Source organism: Oncorhynchus tshawytscha, linkage group LG10 (assembly GCF_018296145.1).
Source record: "Oncorhynchus tshawytscha isolate Ot180627B linkage group LG10, Otsh_v2.0, whole genome shotgun sequence".
Classification (NCBI taxonomy): domain Eukaryota; kingdom Metazoa; phylum Chordata; class Actinopteri; order Salmoniformes; family Salmonidae; genus Oncorhynchus; species Oncorhynchus tshawytscha.
The window spans coordinates 3,099,158-3,116,996 of NC_056438.1; the positions used below are offsets into that span (position 1 = coordinate 3,099,158).

Here is a 17,839-nt window from a genome sequence, read left to right on the forward strand (position 1 = left end):
TAGTGCACTACTTTTGACCAGGGCCCTATGGGGGGGTAGTGCACTACTTTTGACCAGGGCCCTATGGGGGGGTAGTGCACTACTTTTGACCAGGGCCCTATGGGGGGGTAGTGCACTATATATGGGATACAGCCTGAGTCCAGAAAGCAACAATAACATGGAGAAAGACACATTTTTTTTTCTTTTTTAAAAGACGAGTCCAACGACAGCTATATAATCCCACAAACCAGACGATTAAAATACCAAATCAGAAAAAAACAAAAATATAAACAATCCCCCCCAAAAAAAAAGCCATATCAGCCAATCAAATCTCACAAATCTGTATAAGGGGGGTTCCTCATCCCACTAGAGTAGCCTGCCTCTCTGCCATTGGATTGCTGTTGATTGTAGTGGTAGCTCCTCCCCCGACCCCTCACATTTTGTCCTTTAGAGGTGGCATCGCCCCCTCTTCCTTCCTGCTTCCTGTCCCCTCGGTCTTGTTCCCGGAAACCTTCCCTGTTATCTCTCCTCCCCACTCCTCGGTAACCTCCTACCCCCCGTCTCTCACCCCTCCAACGGTTCTCTCTATACCCTCTGGCTCCTCCTCCCTCCTCGTGTCCTCCCCTCCCTCCTCCACCTCTGAAGGAGCGACTGTAGAACTTCTTTCCGTTTCTGAGGGTGTGGTCATTAGGGTCTAGCCACTCCCCTCCCTCCCAGTCTCGGTCCAATGATGTTACGCCGCTTGGGGCCTGGGGCACTAAATATGAAGTCTCGCCCCAGCTCCCCCCCGTCGTGTCATTGGTCGTTTTCACGTTAAACTCCGCCCCGCTCTGGGTCATGGGGGCGTCGCCCGCACCCTGCATCGCCATGCCGACGGATACATCCTTGAACATGGTCTGGGCACTTACTGTTGTTATCAGGTGACCCTCGGGGACCCATGTGACCTGAGAGAGGTAAGAGAGATAGAGGGATTAGTAACAGTACAAAATCAGAAACACTACACACAGATGAAATCAACAACAACAAAATCCCATGACTAAAATTTAAGTCGATCAAAATACACATTTGGGTCGAGTGTCACTGACATCCACCTTCAGGGGTTAGAAGATTGGTCGAATCATTTCAAAAGTTGCATAAACACACAGGCTAACAAAATAAAATCATGGACGTTTACCAAAAAGTGTATTTTGAACACAGCAGAGTTTCAGAATAGGTGATTAGAGAGACTACCATAAATCATGGAGAACAAGATCCTGCACCCTCAACATAGTAAGGGAAACAGCCAACTTGTACCGCCATTCATTGGAAAGGAAGTGGATTCATGTCTGTTTGAGCAGGATTCCCTAAAATGGCCGCCAGACATTTGGTCACTGCTCTTCCAAAGTGTTCTGGTGAGAAACGCTCAGAAAATGTACCGTCGCTTTCCCTCTCGACCAGAGTCCAGATTATGACACTGTTAAAAGATGTTATCCTTCAGGCTTTACGAGTTGGTCCCACAGACAAACGGTTACGTAAATTACGAAAGACCGATCACAACGCCATGTTGAGTTGGAAAGGGAACAAAAGCATGTCTTTTGGGTCGGTGGGGTGGTTCTCAAGGACCTCGACTTAAAAAGACGCATATACTTCAAGCAATTCAAGAATTGCTTTCACGAAAGGTTTGCTTCCTAGTTTTATGAGCACAAGGATCTCACTCTTTGAGAAAGCTGCAGTTCTTGCAGATGAGTTTTGTCACAACGCCATGTTGAGTTGAAAAGGGAACAAAAGTATGTATTTTGGGTCGGTTCTCTGAGTTTTGTCTTTCAAAACAAAAAACACCCATTAGTTATCCCTACGTTTACAAAAAATTAAACCCAGAGAAGTCAACGCCTACTGGAAGATTTCAGTCCTTTACTGCCCAAAGATAAAGATGAACAGAAAACGTTTTTTTTTTCTTTTCATATCTGCCCATTTGTCATTACTTCAGTGAGAAAGGACATTGTATCTCTAAGTTGAAAGAGAATTTGAGAGGAAAAAAATTAATAAATTGTTCTCCAACCCATTAAGTCTCTGGTTTATCTCCTAAACAAGATTTTGAATCAGATGGGTATGAACCTTTTCATTTCAGACGGGTTCGTGTCTCTGCAGAGAGTGGCGATGACATTAAGCAAGCCAGAGAAGATACTGCGAGACATTGAGGCCCCGGTCCTTCATTTTGAGGGGTGTTTTGCCTTTGTCTGACACTACAGCAACTGGTTACAGTGTATTAGTACAAAGTCATGGAGGTGGGTTGCATGGAGGTTCCTTTGTATAATGTGGAACTCGAGTCCAATCTTATTTCTGGTTCCGTTTGCGCCAAGCACGTTTGCAGCCTATTCTCCTGCTTTTGACGAGGTTCTCGTGGATTGCGTTGCTCCTTTCACCCAAAGCAAATAATCAGTGTCTCTTGACCATGGTTGTAGGTAGAAGTAAAAAGGAGTGGAAAGCATGTTTATATAAGAAAAGGCAACGCATTTAAGTTGATGTTGTGTAACAAAAGTTGTTTTCTGGTGGGGGTGAGCAAACTTGTCCAACAAAAATATAGGATATATTTGTTGTCTTAAGGGGGAAGGTGTTCCAGGCTTTGTTTTTTTTTCCCATTTATATTTAGAGGGGAAGGTGTATATATTTATATTTAGAGGGGAAGGTGTATATATTTACATTTATATTTAGAGGTTGCACTTGGGACGCACTGATTGGTGTCACACCTGTGCTGGTTGCCATCTCGTTAGTGGTCAGGTTTTTCACCTGGCTGGCCCAGGTGACATTTAGCCCAGGTGACATTTAGAGGCTGGCCCAGGTGACATTTAGAAGCTGGCCCAGGTGACATTTAGAAGCTGGCCCAGGTGACAATTAGAAGCTGGCCCAGGTGACAATTAGAAGCTGGCCCAGGTGACAATTAGAAGCTGGCCCAGGTGACATTTAGAAGCTGGCCCAGGTGACATTTAGAGGATGGCCCAGGTGACATTTAGAGGATGGCCCAGGTGACATTTAGAGGATGGCCCAGGTGACATTTAGAGGATGGCCCAGGTGACATGTAGAGGATGGCCCAGGTGACATGTAGAGGATGGCCCAGGTGACATTTAGAGGATGGCCCAGGTGACATTTAGAGGCTGGCCACTCATGTTGGGAGTCTTTTAGGGCCCAGTTGTTGTTACTAGTCATCTTCCAGTGGACCCCCCATGAGTGTCTTTCAGAACCCCTCCTAAAATCCCACTTTTGTTTGAGCGACATTTTTGGTTTTCTAGCTGGGGAACGTAACACTCCAGTAATGAGCCGAATAACATTTTTTATAAAATGTTAAAATGATTAACACAGTGGACCATACAGCCCATCTATAGTGTAACATAGTGGACCATACAGCCCATCTATAGTGTAACACAGTGGACCAAACAGCCCATCTATAGTGTAACATAGTGGACCATACAGCCCATCTATAGTGTAACACAGTGGACCATACAGCCCATCTATAGTGTAACACAGTGGACCATACAGCCCATCTATAGTGTAACACAGTGGACCAAACAGCCCATCTATAGTGTATTATTGTAACACAGTGGACCAAACAGCCCATCTATAGTGTATTATTGTAACATAGTGGACCATACAGCCCATCTATAGTGTATTATTGTAACATAGTGGACCACACAGCCCATCTATAGTGTAACATAGTGGACCACACAGCCCATCTATAGTGTAACATAGTGGACCACAGCCCATCTATAGTGTAACATAGTGGACCATACAGCCCATCTATAGTGTATTATTGTAACATAGTGGACCATACAGCCCATCTATAGTGTATTATTGTAACATAGTGGACCATACAGCCCATCTATAGTGTAACATAGAGGACCACACAGCCCATCTATAGTGTAACATAGTGGACCATACAGCCCATCTATAGTGTAACATAGTGGACCATACAGCCCATCTATAGTGTAACATAGTGGACCATACAGCCCATCTATAGTGTATTATTGTAACACAGTGGACCATACAGCCAATCTATAGTGTATTATTGTAACATAGTGGACCATACAGCCCATCTATAGTGTATAATTGTAACATAGTGGACCATACAGCCCATCTATAGTGTATTATTGTAACACAGTGGACCACACAGCCCATCTATAGTGTAACATAGTGGACCATACAGCCCATCTATAGTGTATTAGTGTAACATAGTGGACCATACAGCCCATCTATAGTGTAACACAGTGGACCATACAGCCCATCTATAGTGTAACACAGTGGACCAAACAGCCCATCTATAGTGTATTATTGTAACATAGTGGACCATTCAGCCCATCTATAGTGTATTATTGTAACATAGTGGACCATACAGCCCATCTGTAGTGTAACATAGTGGACCATACAGCCCATCTATAGTGTATTATTGTAACACAGTGGACCATACAGCCCATCTATAGTGTAACATAGTGGACCACACAGCCCATCTATAGTGTATTATTGTAACACAGTGGACCATACAGCCCATCTATAGTGTAACACAGTGGACCACACAGCCCATCTATAGTGTAACATAGTGGACCATACAGCCCATCTATAGTGTAACACAGTGGACCATACAGCCCATCTATAGTGTATTATTGTAACATAGTGGACCATACAGCCCATCTATAGTGTAACACAGTGGACCATACAGCCCTGGACCATGTGGAGAACTAACCCCGGCAGGTGTGGAGAACTAACCCCGGCAGGTGTGGAGAACTAACCCCCAGGTGTGGAGAACCCCCCCAGGTGTGGAGAACTAACCCCGCAGGTGTGGAGAACTAACCCCGCAGGTGTGGAGAACTAACCCCGCAGGTGTGGAGAACTAACCCCCGCAGGTGTGGAGAACTAACCCCGCAGGTGTGGAGAACTAACCCCGCAGGTGTGGAGAACTAACCCCCGCAGGTGTGGAGAACTAACCCAGCAGGTTAGGAGAACTAGCGCAGCAGGTTAGGAGAACTAGGTTAAAGTTAGGGAAAGGGTAAAGGGTTAGCTAAAATGCTAACATTCTCTCCGACCATGCACTTTTTTTTTTAACAATACTTTGGCAAACGATGTCGCCCACTTAGTTAGGACGCCATTGCTGCTCCATCAAGGCTTACCTGCTCAGTAGGAGGAGGAGGAGGGTTCACTAGCAGAGTGCCAGCCGTCTTCATGTCTCCCTGTCCTCTGTCTGCGAAGCCTGCAAGAACAGTCTGTAAAGCTGAGACAATAACCCGAACAGAGACCGACCAAACCGTCCACTTATATCATTGATTACCATAAATAACTTTTAAAAAAGGTTCCTACTAGAGAAATTAAATTAGGTCTAAATCCTCTGTTCGTAAAGTGAGAGAACGTGTTCAACCTCTAAATCCTCTCTGTTCGTAAAGTGAGAGAACATGTTCAACCTCTAAATCCTCTCTGTTCGTAAAGTGAGAGAACGTGTTCAACCTCTAAATCCTCTCTGTTCGTAAAGTGAGAGAACGTGTTCAACCTCTAAATCCTCTCTGTTCGTAAAGTGAGAGAACATGTTCAACCTCTAAATCCTCTCTGTTCGTAAAGTGAGAGAACGTGTTCAACCTCTAAACCCTCTCTGTTCGTAAAGTGAGAGAACGTGTTCAACCTCTAAATCTTTGAGTAAAGAAGTAAAAAGAGATAAGTTGGAAAAAAAAATAATAATAAATCGATCACAAAATGTAAAGGTCAGCACTCACCTCTCTCTGTGTTGGAAGCAGTAGTACTAGACAAGGTAGTAGCAGCAGCATCAGTAGTAATATTGACAACAGAGGTAGTATTAGGGTTCCCCAGGGGGCTGTGGCTGGACCTCATACCCAGGGAAGAGGCACCGCTGGCGGGGCAAGGATCCAGCGGTCCTTGGGTCTGGTTCCCACTGGGCAGCCTCGGGGGAGGGTACCCCAGAGACGCTGATTGGTACTGGGGTACGGCGGGAGGGGAGGCGGCTGGAGCTGGAGTGTAGGGCTGAGCTTGAGAGGTGTGGGTAGAGGATTGGGGTGCAGTCGGGTACTGGTTGGGAGGTGCAGTCGGGTACTGGTTGGGAGGTGCAGGTTGGGGTGCTTGTGGAGAGTATTGTGTCAGGGGTGTGGGTACAGAGCATACCCCAGTGTAGGCGTTCTGTCGCGGGGTAACGTTGCTACACCAGGGTAGAGAGCCAGCCATACGTGGCTGGAATGGCACGGGCTGGGTTGAGGCAGGGTGAAGGTGGCGGTTGGAAGGATACCCCAGGGCGGAGCGCCCATCCTGCCCGTATCTGAACTCCATATGCTGGGGAGGTTCTGCAGCCGATTGGGGGGTTGATCTCTGGAGATTGTCATGCAGATGGTGGCCCCCCAAACCCGAGGGGGTGGGGTACTGAGGGTGGGGGTGTCCGTACCCCTCCTGGGGCGCGGTGGAGGGGTGGGAGGGGTACCAGTGGGAAGAGGGGAGGGAGACTGAGGGTAGTTTGGGCTGCATGCTGTAGGCCTGGTGAAGAGGGAGGATGTAAGAGTGGGGGGCCACATGGGGTTGGTGAACGCCTGGAGGGGGAAGGGAGGGAGGGGCAGGGGGAGGAAAATAGTGCAAGTGTGTTGGTCAGTAGCGTATTTACAGACACTTGTTAAGAGCTACCAAGATACGCTGCTAGGCAATGTAGTTTGGTCATTACCTTCACACCAAGGTTGAAGAAAAACCTCAGGATGTTGACATCTGTAGAGAGAGTATTTAAACATTAAAAAAAAAAGTTTTGTCAGATATTATTCATCGTATTCAGACAGGTGTTTTACATGGACGACACATTGGGGATAATATAAGTTCTGGAAACAATAGAACACTATGAACTCTGGGAAACCAGGCCTGGTATTCAGAGCCGATTTTGAAAAGGCTTTTGATAAAGTACGACTAGAATTTACATATAAATTCCTGAAATATTTACATTTTGGAGAATCTCTTATATAAATGGGTTAAAGTTATGTATAGTAACACCAGGTGTAAAATAGTAAATAAATGGTTACATCTCAGAAAGTATAAACTGTCAAGAGGAGTAAAACAAGGTTGTCCACTATCAGCATATCTATTTAATATGGCCATTGAAATGTTAGCTGTTAAAACTAGATGCAATATTAATATGAAAGGCCTAGAAATGCAGGACTGAACCACTAGGCTACCTGCTCTAACCACTAGGCTACCTGCTCTAACCACTAGGCTACCTGCTCTAACCACTAGGCTACCTGCTCTAACCACTAGGCTACCTGCTCTAACCACTAGGCTACCTGCTCTAACCACTAGGCTACCTGCTCTAACCACTAGGCTACCTCACACCATTCTTTTCAAACCACAATCTGAATCCCTCCACAGCCTCAGAGGATCTAGATACTTTTGCTAACCTCTCTGGATTAAAACCAAATTATGTACTATATTACTTATTGGATTAGTAAAAAATATGAACTTATACATTACCGTGTAGTATAATATTTGTAAATAATATCATAAATATGACTGGTGGAGTTGAGTCACACATGCAGCTAACAAAAATATATGGAAATGTCTGCTCTACCCAAAATTACAACAGACTAAAAACAAATTGTAGAATTACCACAAAAATGCAAGAGGAAGGGGGAGAAAGTAAGGAGCTTGTATGTCGGCCCTGAATTAAAGACCAAAATCGGCTCAAGAAAATTGTGATAAATAAAAAAAAGTATACCAGTTTAATTTAAGGATTACAAAAAAAATGAACAGCTGTGCCATATAGATTGGAGGCCAGTTGGGAGGAGATTGTAGACGTACCATGTCACATGGTTTATGAACTGATACGCAAAACACCACCAGATTCAAAACTTAAATTTTTAAATTATACAAAATTTTTGCAACCAATAGAATGTTCTATATGGGTGATGCAACCATCTCAGCTCTGCAGATTTTTACTGCGAAGAGGCAGAATCATTAGATCATTTGTTTTGGTACTGTCCATATGAAGCTTGTTTTGGGTTGGGGAGGCTTGGAGAGGCTTGGGGAGGGTTGGGGAGGGAGAGGGTTTGGGAGGGTTGGGAGGGGAGGCTTGGAGAGGGTTTGGGAGGCTTGGAGAGGGATGGGAGGTGGGGGGCCTGGGGGCTTGGGGAGGCCTGGGGAGGCCTGGGGAGGGGGAGGCTTGGGGAGGCTTGGGGAGGCTTGGAGAGGCTATCAAGTCAGATCGAGTCAAAAGGCTCAAGTCCAAGTTAAGTCACGAGTCATTGGTGTCAAAGTCGAGTTGCAAGTCATCATATTTGTGACCCGCGTCATGTGACCCCGAGTCCACACCTCTGGTATGTATGAGCTGGAAGTAGAAGTCTAAGTGTTGTTGTCCATTAGTTAACGGGTGGTAGGGTTAGGGGACAATAATAAAATATATATTTCACTACTCACCTCGTGGCAGGTCCTCTCCCGTGTGGATATAAGAATAAGGGGGAGTCTGGACGATCTCTTCCCTGTCAGACAAAGGGAACCCTGGGAACAAGGGGTCTTGGTAGAGATGAGCCAGCTGGTGGAACGACAGGGGGCTGGGTGACAGTCTGGGGCTGGAGAGGGGCTGGGGAGAGCCCGGGGGGAAGGGAAGGGTGGTTGGAGGGGTGAGGTGGGTGGTTGGTGGGGAGGAAGGAAGTGGGGGGAACACCGATGTGGGATAAAGCTGTTGAAGAGGAGAGACAATTGTATTTGTACTTGTTCTTTAACAAATCCTGCCAAGGTGGCAGCATTGAGATGAACTGAGAGGTAAACTACAAGGAGATACAAGTAAATAACTTCTTTATTAGGTAACATAGAAAACAAACACAAAAGGTGAGTGGAACACTTTAGGGGATGTTACCTGGGGTGTAGGCTGAGGAGACCTCACTGGATGGAGGATCCAGGGAGAGGGGGGCTGGGAGAGAGAACATTGGGGTAGATAGGGTTGACCAGATTGTGGAAGAGAGGAGGGGTGGGTGAGATTCAGAGAGGGGGTTGAGGGGGACAGTCTGTATTGTCTGAGGGGATTGGTCCACCGTGTCGGGCACAGAAGTCACCGTGTCGGGCACAGAGGTCACCGTGTCGGGCACAGAGGTCACCAGAGGTAGGGCAGTTAAAACCCCAGACACAGGTGGGGTGAGGTGAGGGGTGGGGACGACCGGAACAGCAGCAGTTGTTTTAGGCCAGGAGTTGACATGGATAGGGGTGGAAGGAATGGTGGTTGGAGGATCAGGAAGGTTAGGAGTAGGAGGAAGGTTAGGAGTATCAGGAAGGTTAGGAGTAGCAGGAAGGGTAGGAGTAAGAGGAAGGTTAGGAGTATCAGGAAGGGTAGGAGTGGGAGGAAGGTTAGGAGTGGGAGGAAGGTTAGGAGTGGGAGGAAGGTTAGGAGTGGGAGGAAGGTTAGGAGTGGGAGGAAGGTTAGGAGTGGGAGGAAGGTTAGGAGTGGCAGGAAGGTTAGGAGTGGCAGGAAGGTTAGGAGTGGCAGGAAGGTTAGGAGTGGGAGGAAGGTTAGGAGTAGGAGGAAGGTTAGGAGTAGGAAGAAGGTTAGGAGTGGGAGGAAGGTTAGGAGAAGGAGGTGATGGGGTCTTCCTCTCCTCCTCTAGTGTTGATCTCCTCTACAAAACACAACAGGTAAAGATTAGCGTCACCCACAGACCCTTCAGACAGACAGACACAGACGCACCCACAGGCCCTCCAGACAGACAGACACAGAGACAGACGCACCCACTGACAGACAAACCCACCCACAGGCCCTCCAGACAGACAGAGACAGACAGACACACCCACAAACAGACAGACACAGACAGAAACCCACCCACAAACAGACAAACCCACCCACAGGCCCTCCAGACAGACAGACAGAGACAGACAGACACACCCACAAACAGACAAACCCACCCACAGGCCCTCCAGACAGACAGAGACAGACAGACACACCCACAAACAGACAGAAACCCACCCACAAACAGACAAACCCACCCACAGGCCCTCCAGACAGACAGAGACAGACAGACAGACACACCCACAAACAGACAGAAACCCACCCACAAACAGACAAACCCACCCACAGGCCCTCCAGACAGACAGAGACAGAAACCCACCCACAAACAGACAAACCCACCCACAAACAGACAAACCCACCCACAAACAGACAAACCCACCCACAGGCCCTCCAGACAGACAGAGACAGACAGACACACCCACAAACAGACAGACACACCCACAAACAGACAAACCCACCCACAGGCCCTCCAGACAGACAGAGACAGACAGACACACCCACAAACAGACAGACACACCCACAAACAGACAAACCCACCCACAGGCCCTCCAGACAGACCAACCCACAGTTGAGAAATAGAGACAATTCAAAGTGTTTAGAATGGAACTCACCATGCCTCTGCCTGTCCTCTTCTTCACCTCACTGGCATGAGACACCACCTGAGAGAGAGACAGAAAGACAGAGGGGACAGAGACAGCAGGGACAGAGGGGACAGAGACAGCAGGGACAGAGGGGACAGAGGCAGCGGGGACAGAGACAGCAGGGACAGCGGGGACAGAGGGGACAGAGACAGCGGGGACGGAGGGGACAGAGACAGCAGGGACGGAGAGGACAGAGACAGCAGGGACGGAGAGGACAGAGACAGCAGGGACGGAGAGGACAGAGACAGCAGGGACGGAGAGGACAGAGACAGCGGGGACGGAGAGGACAGAGACAGCGGGGACGGAGAGGACAGAGACAGCGGGGACAGCAGGAGGAGAAGTTTATCATGGGTTAAGTATAGTCTTAACAAAAAAACATTGACACATGCCTCCTCCTCGCCCCCCCAGACACACGCCTCCTCCTCGCCCCCAGACACACGCCTCCTCACCCCCCCCCCAGACACACGCCCACCCCCAGACACTCACCCCCCCCCCAGACACTCGCCTCCCCCCAGACACACGCCCACCCCCCAGACACTCACCTCATCACCCCCCAGACACACGCCTCCTCCTCTCCCCCCCCAAACACACGCCTCCTCCTTGCCCCCCAGACACACGCCTCATCCTTGCCCCCCAGACACACGCCTCTCCTCACCCCCCCCAGACACACGCCCACCCCCAGACACTCACCCCCCAGACACTCGCCTCCCCCAGACACACGCCTCCTCCCCCCACAGACACACGCCTCATCCTCCCCGCCCCCAGACACACGCCTCATCCTCCCCCCCAGACACACGCCTCATCCTCGCCCCCAGACACACGCCTCATCCTCGCCCCCAGACACACGCCTCATCCTCACCCCCAGACACCCCCCAGACACACGCCCATCCTCGCCTCCTCCTCCCCCCCAGACACACGCCTCATCCTCGCCCCCAGACACACGCCTCATCCTCGCCTCCCCCCCCAGACACACGCCTCATCCTCGCCTCCCCCCCAGACACACGCCTAATCCTCGCCCCCAGACACACGCCTAATCCTCGCCCCCAGACACACGCCTCATCCTCCCTCCCCCCCAGACACACGCCTCCTCCCCCAGACACACGCCTCCCCCCCCCCAGACACACGCCCCTCCTCACCCCCCCCAGACACACGCTTCCTCCTCACCCCCCCCCCAGACACACGCCTCCTCCTCACCCCCCCCCCATACACACGCCTCCTCCTCACACGCCTCCCTCCTCCCCCCCCCATACACACGCCTCCTCCTCCCCCCCCCCCGACAGACACGCCTCCTCCTCACGCCTCCCCCCCCCAGACACACGCAGCCTCCTCCTCACCCCCCCGACACACGCCTCCTCCTCCTCACCCCCCAGACACACGCCTCCTCCTCCTCCCCCCAGACACACGCCTCCTCCTCCCCCCAGACACACGCCTCCTCACCCCCCAGACACACGCCTCCTCAGACACACGCCTCCCCCCCCCAGACACACGCCTCCTCACCCCCCCAGACACACGCCTCCTCACCCCCCCCAGACACACGCCTCCTCACCCCCTCCCAGACACACGCCTCCTCCTCGCCCCCAGACACACGCCTCCTCCTCGACACACGCCTCCTCCCCCCCCCCCAGACACACGCCTCCTCCTCGCCTCATCCTCGCCCCCCAGACACACGCCTCCTCCTCACCCCCAGTGCAGGGAAGCTTCTCTCATCCCGTAGCTCCATCTCCAGCAGGGCCAAGTTCCTCTGCTCCTCCTCTTTGGCTTGACGCTGGGCCTCTGATAGACCAAATGCTGCTACTGCTGCTACTGTAGCTGCCTCTGACACAGAGCTGGAAGAGGGTCTCCTGATACACAGTCAATAACCAGCCCACACAGTCAATAACCAGCCCACACAGTCAATAACCAGCCCCCAGTCAATAACCAGCTCACACAGCCAACAACGTCAATAACCAGCCAGCCAATAACCAGCCCACACAGTCAATAACCAGCCCCCAGTCAATAACCAGCCCACAGTCAATAACCAGCCCACACAGCCAATAACCAGCCCACACAGCCAATAACCAGCCCACACAGCCAATAACCAGCCCACACAGCCAACACAGTCAATAACCAGCCAACACAGTCAATAACCAGCCAACACAGTCAATAACCAGCCAACACAGTCAATAACCAGCCAACACAGTCAATAACCAGCCAACACAGTCATTAACCAGCCAGTCAATAACCAGCCAGTCAATAACCAGCCAGTCAATAACCAGCCAGTCAATAACCAGCCAGTCAATAACCAGCCAACACAGTCAATAATGAGTAATAGTGCATTCGGAAAGTATTCAGACCCCCTTGACTTTTTCACACATTTTGTTAAGTTCCGGCCTCATTCTAAAAATGGATCCCATAAAACATGTCCCTCATCAATCTACACACACCCCATAATGACAAAGTGAAAACAGGTTTATTCATTTTTGCAAATGTCATAAAAAAAATTAAAAAATAAAACAGAAATACCTTATTTAAGTAAGTATTCAGACCCTTTTGCTAGAAGACTCAAATTGAGCTCAGGTGCATCCTGTTTCCATTGATCATCCATCACAGACACCTGTGGTAAATTCAGTTGATTGGACATGATTTGGAAAGGCAAACACCTGTCCATGTGTGACCGACAACCTGGATTCGGTCTTAAGTAGCAAAATTTGAAAATGCGGTTTCGTTTTTTAACATTGGATAAAAGTAGAGTTTTCAGCGCTAGAAAATGGTATATCCAATACACTCAAGGAACAATGGGAAAGTAATTCTGCTTGTAAAGTTGATAAACTTGTAACCCCACTTTTTGAGAAATTGGCCCCTGAATGTTTTGGTACTACTACAGGAGAGCTCGTCTTTGTTTCCACCCATTCAGCATTGTTCACACCCTCTGAAGCTTTAGCCCCACCCAATCAGCATTGTTCACACCCTCTTAAGCTTTAGCCCCACCCATTCAGCATTGTTCACACCCTCTTAAGCTTTAGCCCCGCCCATCTCTTTAAGGATTCACATGTGAGGACATGTACTAAACACATGCTATATCCAATAAATGTTCATTTGTCACATGCACAAAATATAGCAGGTGTAAAAGGTAGTGATTGTTTTTGATATTGCTACGATGCACTAAGAGTCCCCCAAAAATATGTTATTGTTATTAGATGATGCTTACCCGACAAACTTGTCTAAATTGATTAAGATTGAATCCTACTACACCGGCTCTGATGCTCGTCTGATGTGGCAGGGCTTGAAAACTATTACGGACTACAAAGGGAAACCCAGACGCGAGCTGCCCAGTGACGGGAGCCTACCAGACGAGCTAAATGCCTTCTATGCTCGCTTCGAGGAAAGCAACACTGAAGCATGCATGAGAGCACACGCTGTTCTGGATGACTGGAAAAAAACAGTGCGGTAGAAAGAGCTGTCAACACTGAACGTTATTGACAGAAGCTTGCTACATGGCAGACCAATCCAAACTCATCTCTCTCAGCATGTCCAGCCCATACATTATTTAAGCCAATCATGGCTAGTGGGAAGGCTCCTTGCTTATTCCTAAGCAAATGGTCATTTAACTATTTTATTTGTATTTATAGATGGAATACAAGTTTGTTATTAAGGCACATGAAAGTTCACATGTCCCAGAAGGCATTTTGATAAAACATTTAATTAAGTGAAGCGCGACATACGCCTAGTTTCGTGAAACGATTCACATTAGGTCCCACAGTTGACAGTGCACGTCAAAACAAAACCCAGCCATGAGGTCGAAGGAACTGTCCGTAGAGCTCAGAGACAGGATTGTGTTGAGGCACAGATCTGGGCAAGAGTACCAAAACATTTCTGCAGCATTGAAGGTCCCTGACAGAGCTCCAGAGAACCTTCCAGAAGGACAACCATCTCTGTAGCACTTCACCAAATCAGGCCTTTAAAAGGTAGAGTGGCTAGATGGAAGCCACTCCTCAGTAAAATGCACAGGACAGCCCACTTGGAGGTTGCCAAAAGGCACCTAAAGACTCTCAAACCATGGGAAACAAGATTCTGTGGTCTGAAGAAACAAAGATTGAACTCTTTGGCTTGAATGCCAAGCGTCACGTCTAGACGAAACCTGGCACCATCCGTACGGTGAAGCATGGTGGTGGCAGAATCCTGCTGTGGGGATGTTTTTCAGTGACAGGGACTGGGAGACTAGTCAGGATCGAGGGAAAGATCAACGGAGCAAAGTACAGAGAGATCCTTGATGAAAACCTGCTCCAGAGCGCTCAGAACCTCAGACTGAGGTGAAGGTTCACCTTCCAACAGGACAACAACCCTAAGCACACAGCCAAGACAACGTAGGAGTGGCTTCAGGACAAGTCTTTGAATGTCCTTGAGTAGCCCAGCCAGAGCCCGGACTTGAACCCGATCGAACATCTCTGGAGAGACCAGAAAATAGCTGTGCAGAAACGCTCCCCATCCAACCTGACAGAGCTTGAGAGGATCTTCAGAGAATAATGGGAGAAACTCCCCAAATACAAGTGTGCCAAGCTTGTAAGGTCATACCCAAGAAGACTCAATTCTGTAATCGCTTCCAAAGGTGCTTCAACAAGGTACTGAGTCTGAATACTTACGTAAATGTGATATTTCAGGGTTTTGCAAACAAAAATTAAAACGTCTTTTTGTTTTGTCATTATGGGGAAATTGTTTGTAGATTGATGGTTTGTTTTCCCATCTGAGATCTGTGTAAAAATTTAGTATTGGGGTCCAAACAGACCTGGTGTTGGTGCTCCGGGCACCTCCCTCCTCTACAGTGGCCTGCAGGGGCCAAGAGTGCTGCTTCTGGACACCACGCCCACCACTTTGGGAGGGTCCTTTAGCCTGGGAGACAGACGGCGTTGCCGACGGCGTTGAAGGCTTCCCTGACTTCCTCCCTCTTCCCCTGCCCTCCCAATCTGGAGAGAGAGAGAGAGGGAAGAGTTGAGAGGGTTCAACAACAGAACACAGCTCATTCTAAAACAACTATATTCCAGAACACAGCTCATTCTAAAACAACTATATTCCAGAACACAGCTCATTCTAAAACAACTATATTCCAGAACACAGCTCATTCTAAAACAACTATATTCCAGAACACAGCTCATTCTAAAACAACTATATTCCAGAACACAGCTCATTCTAAAACAACTATATTCCAGAACACAGCTCATTCTAAAACAACTATATTCCAGAACACAGCTCATTCTAAAACAACTATATTCCAGAACACAGCTCATTCTAAAACAACTATATTCCAGAACACAGCTCATTCTAAAACAACTATATTCCAGAACACAGCTCATTCTAAAACAACTATATTCCAGAACACAGCTCATTCTAAAACAACTATATTCCCAGAACACAGCTCATTCTAAAACAACTATATTCTAGAACACAGCTCATTCTAAAACAACTATATTCTCAGAACACAGCTCATTCTAAAACAACTATATTCCCAGAACACAGCTCATTCTAAAACAACTATATTCCCAGAACACAGCTCATTCTAAAACAACTATATTCCCAGAACACAGCTCATTCTAAAACAACTATATTCCCAGAACACAGCTCATTCTAAAACAACTATATTCCCAGAACACAGCTCATTCTAAAACAACTATATCCCAGAACACAGCTCATTCTAAAACAACTATATTCCCAGAACACAGCTCATTCTAAAACAACTATATTCCCAGAACACAGCTCATTCTAAAACAACTATATTCTAGAACACAGCTCATTCTAAAACAACTATATTCTAGAACACAGCTCATTCTAAAACAACTATATTCTAGAACACAGCTCATTCTAAAACAACTATATTCCCAGAACACAGCTCATTCTAAAACAACTATATTCCCAGAACACAGCTCATTCTAAAACAACTATATTCTAGAACACAAGAGATCAATCAAAGACTCTCTAATCCAGAGCAGGAAATGGCTATTCAAGAATACTGTTGGGAAAATGCAAGAGGTTTCACAGAGTTAGTGGCTAGGGGACATGGGTAATGCCCTTACCAAACACTAGGGGGCAGACGTAGGGGACATGGGTAATGCCCTTACCAAACACTAGGGGGCAGACGTAGGGGACATGGGTAATGCCCTCACCAAACACCAGGGGGCAGACGTAGGGGACATGGGTAATGCCCTCACCAAACACCAGGGGGCAGACGTAGGGGACATGGGTAATGCCCTCACCAAACACCAGGGGGCAGACGTAGGGGACATGGGTAATGCCCTCACCAAACACCAGGGGGCAGACGTAGGGGACATGGGTAATGCCCTCACCAAACACTAGGGGGCAGACGTAGGGGACATGGGTAATGCCCTCACCAAACACTAGGGGGCAGACGTAGGGGACATGGGTAATGCCCTCACCAAACACTAGGGGCAGACGTAGGGGACATGGGTGGTAATGCCCTCACCAAACACTAGGGGGCAGACGTAGGGGACATGGGTAATGCCCTCACCAAACACTAGGGGGCAGACGTAGGGGACATGGGTAATGCCCTCACCAAACACTAGGGGGCAGACGTAGGGGACATGGGTAATGCCCTCACCAAACACTAGGGGGCAGACGTAGGGGACATGGGTAATGCCCTCACCAAACACTAGGGGGCAGACGTAGGGGACATGGGTAATGCCCTCACCAAACACTAGGGGGCAGACGTAGGGGACATGGGTAATGCCCTCACCAAACACTAGGGGGCAGACGTAGGGGACATGGGTAATGCCCTCACCAAACACTAGGGGGCAGACGTAGGGGACATGGGTAATGCCCTCACCAAACACTAGGGGGCAGACGTAGGGGACATGGGTAATGCCCTCACCAAACACTAGGGGGCAGACGTAGGGGACATGGGTAATGCCCTCACCAAACACTAGGGGGCAGACGTAGGGGACATGGGTAATGCCCTCACCAAACACTAGGGGGCAGACGTAGGGGGACATGGGTAATGCCCTCACCAAACACTAGGGGGCAGACGTAGGGGACATGGGTAATGCCCTCACCAAACACTAGGGGGCAGACGTAGGGGACATGGGTAATGCCCTCACCAAACACTAGGGGGCAGACGTAGGGGACATGGGTAATGCCCTCACCAAACACTAGGGGGCAGACGTAGGGGACATGGGTAATGCCCTCACCAAACACTAGGGGGCAGACGTAGGGGACATGGGTAATGCCCTCACCAAACACCGGGGGCAGACGTAGGGGACATGGGTAATGCCCTCACCAAACACTAGGGGGCAGACGTAGGGGACATGGGTAATGCCCTCACCAAACACTAGGGGGCAGACGTAGGGGACATGGGTAATGCCCTCACCAAACACTAGGGGGCAGACGTGGGGACATGGGTAATGCCCTCACCAAACACTAGGGGGCAGACGTAGGGGACATGGGTAATGCCCTCACCAAACACTAG

General features: G+C 48.8%; 2 protein-coding genes across 4 annotated transcripts in view; both read right to left on the bottom strand.

Annotated features, from left to right (window-relative positions):
- LOC121847376 (protein lingerer-like) lies at positions 1-5,702 on the bottom strand. 3 transcript variants are annotated; one of them, XM_042328008.1, is made up of 3 exons: positions 5,403-5,702; positions 5,115-5,359; positions 1-923 (listed from the first exon to the last, which is right to left on the bottom strand). In XM_042328008.1, the coding sequence occupies exons 2-3, from the start codon at positions 5,166-5,168 to the stop codon at positions 312-314; spliced, it is 666 nt and encodes a 221-aa protein (XP_042183942.1). In that variant the 5' UTR covers positions 5,169-5,359; positions 5,403-5,702; the 3' UTR covers positions 1-311. The 3 variants fall into 3 exon arrangements, with proteins under 3 accessions (XP_042183942.1, XP_042183941.1, XP_042183940.1); XM_042328007.1 differs by having other exon boundaries at positions 5,115-5,574; positions 5,618-5,670; XM_042328006.1 differs by having other exon boundaries at positions 5,115-5,702.
- A 729-nt stretch (positions 5,703-6,431) lies between these two features.
- Positions 6,432-17,839, bottom strand: part of otud4 (OTU deubiquitinase 4) — a 30,279-nt gene continuing 18,871 nt past the window's right edge. The window contains exons 13-19 of the mRNA XM_042328005.1: positions 15,152-15,329; positions 12,071-12,230; positions 10,360-10,407; positions 8,828-9,581; positions 8,389-8,650; positions 6,656-6,696; positions 6,432-6,527 (exon numbers count right to left, since the gene is read on the bottom strand). Of these exons, the coding sequence (XP_042183939.1) occupies positions 8,454-8,650; positions 8,828-9,581; positions 10,360-10,407; positions 12,071-12,230; positions 15,152-15,329 (1,337 nt within the window). The 3' untranslated portion in view covers positions 6,432-6,527; positions 6,656-6,696; positions 8,389-8,453. The remainder of the gene's footprint in view (positions 6,528-6,655; positions 6,697-8,388; positions 8,651-8,827; positions 9,582-10,359; positions 10,408-12,070; positions 12,231-15,151; positions 15,330-17,839) is intronic.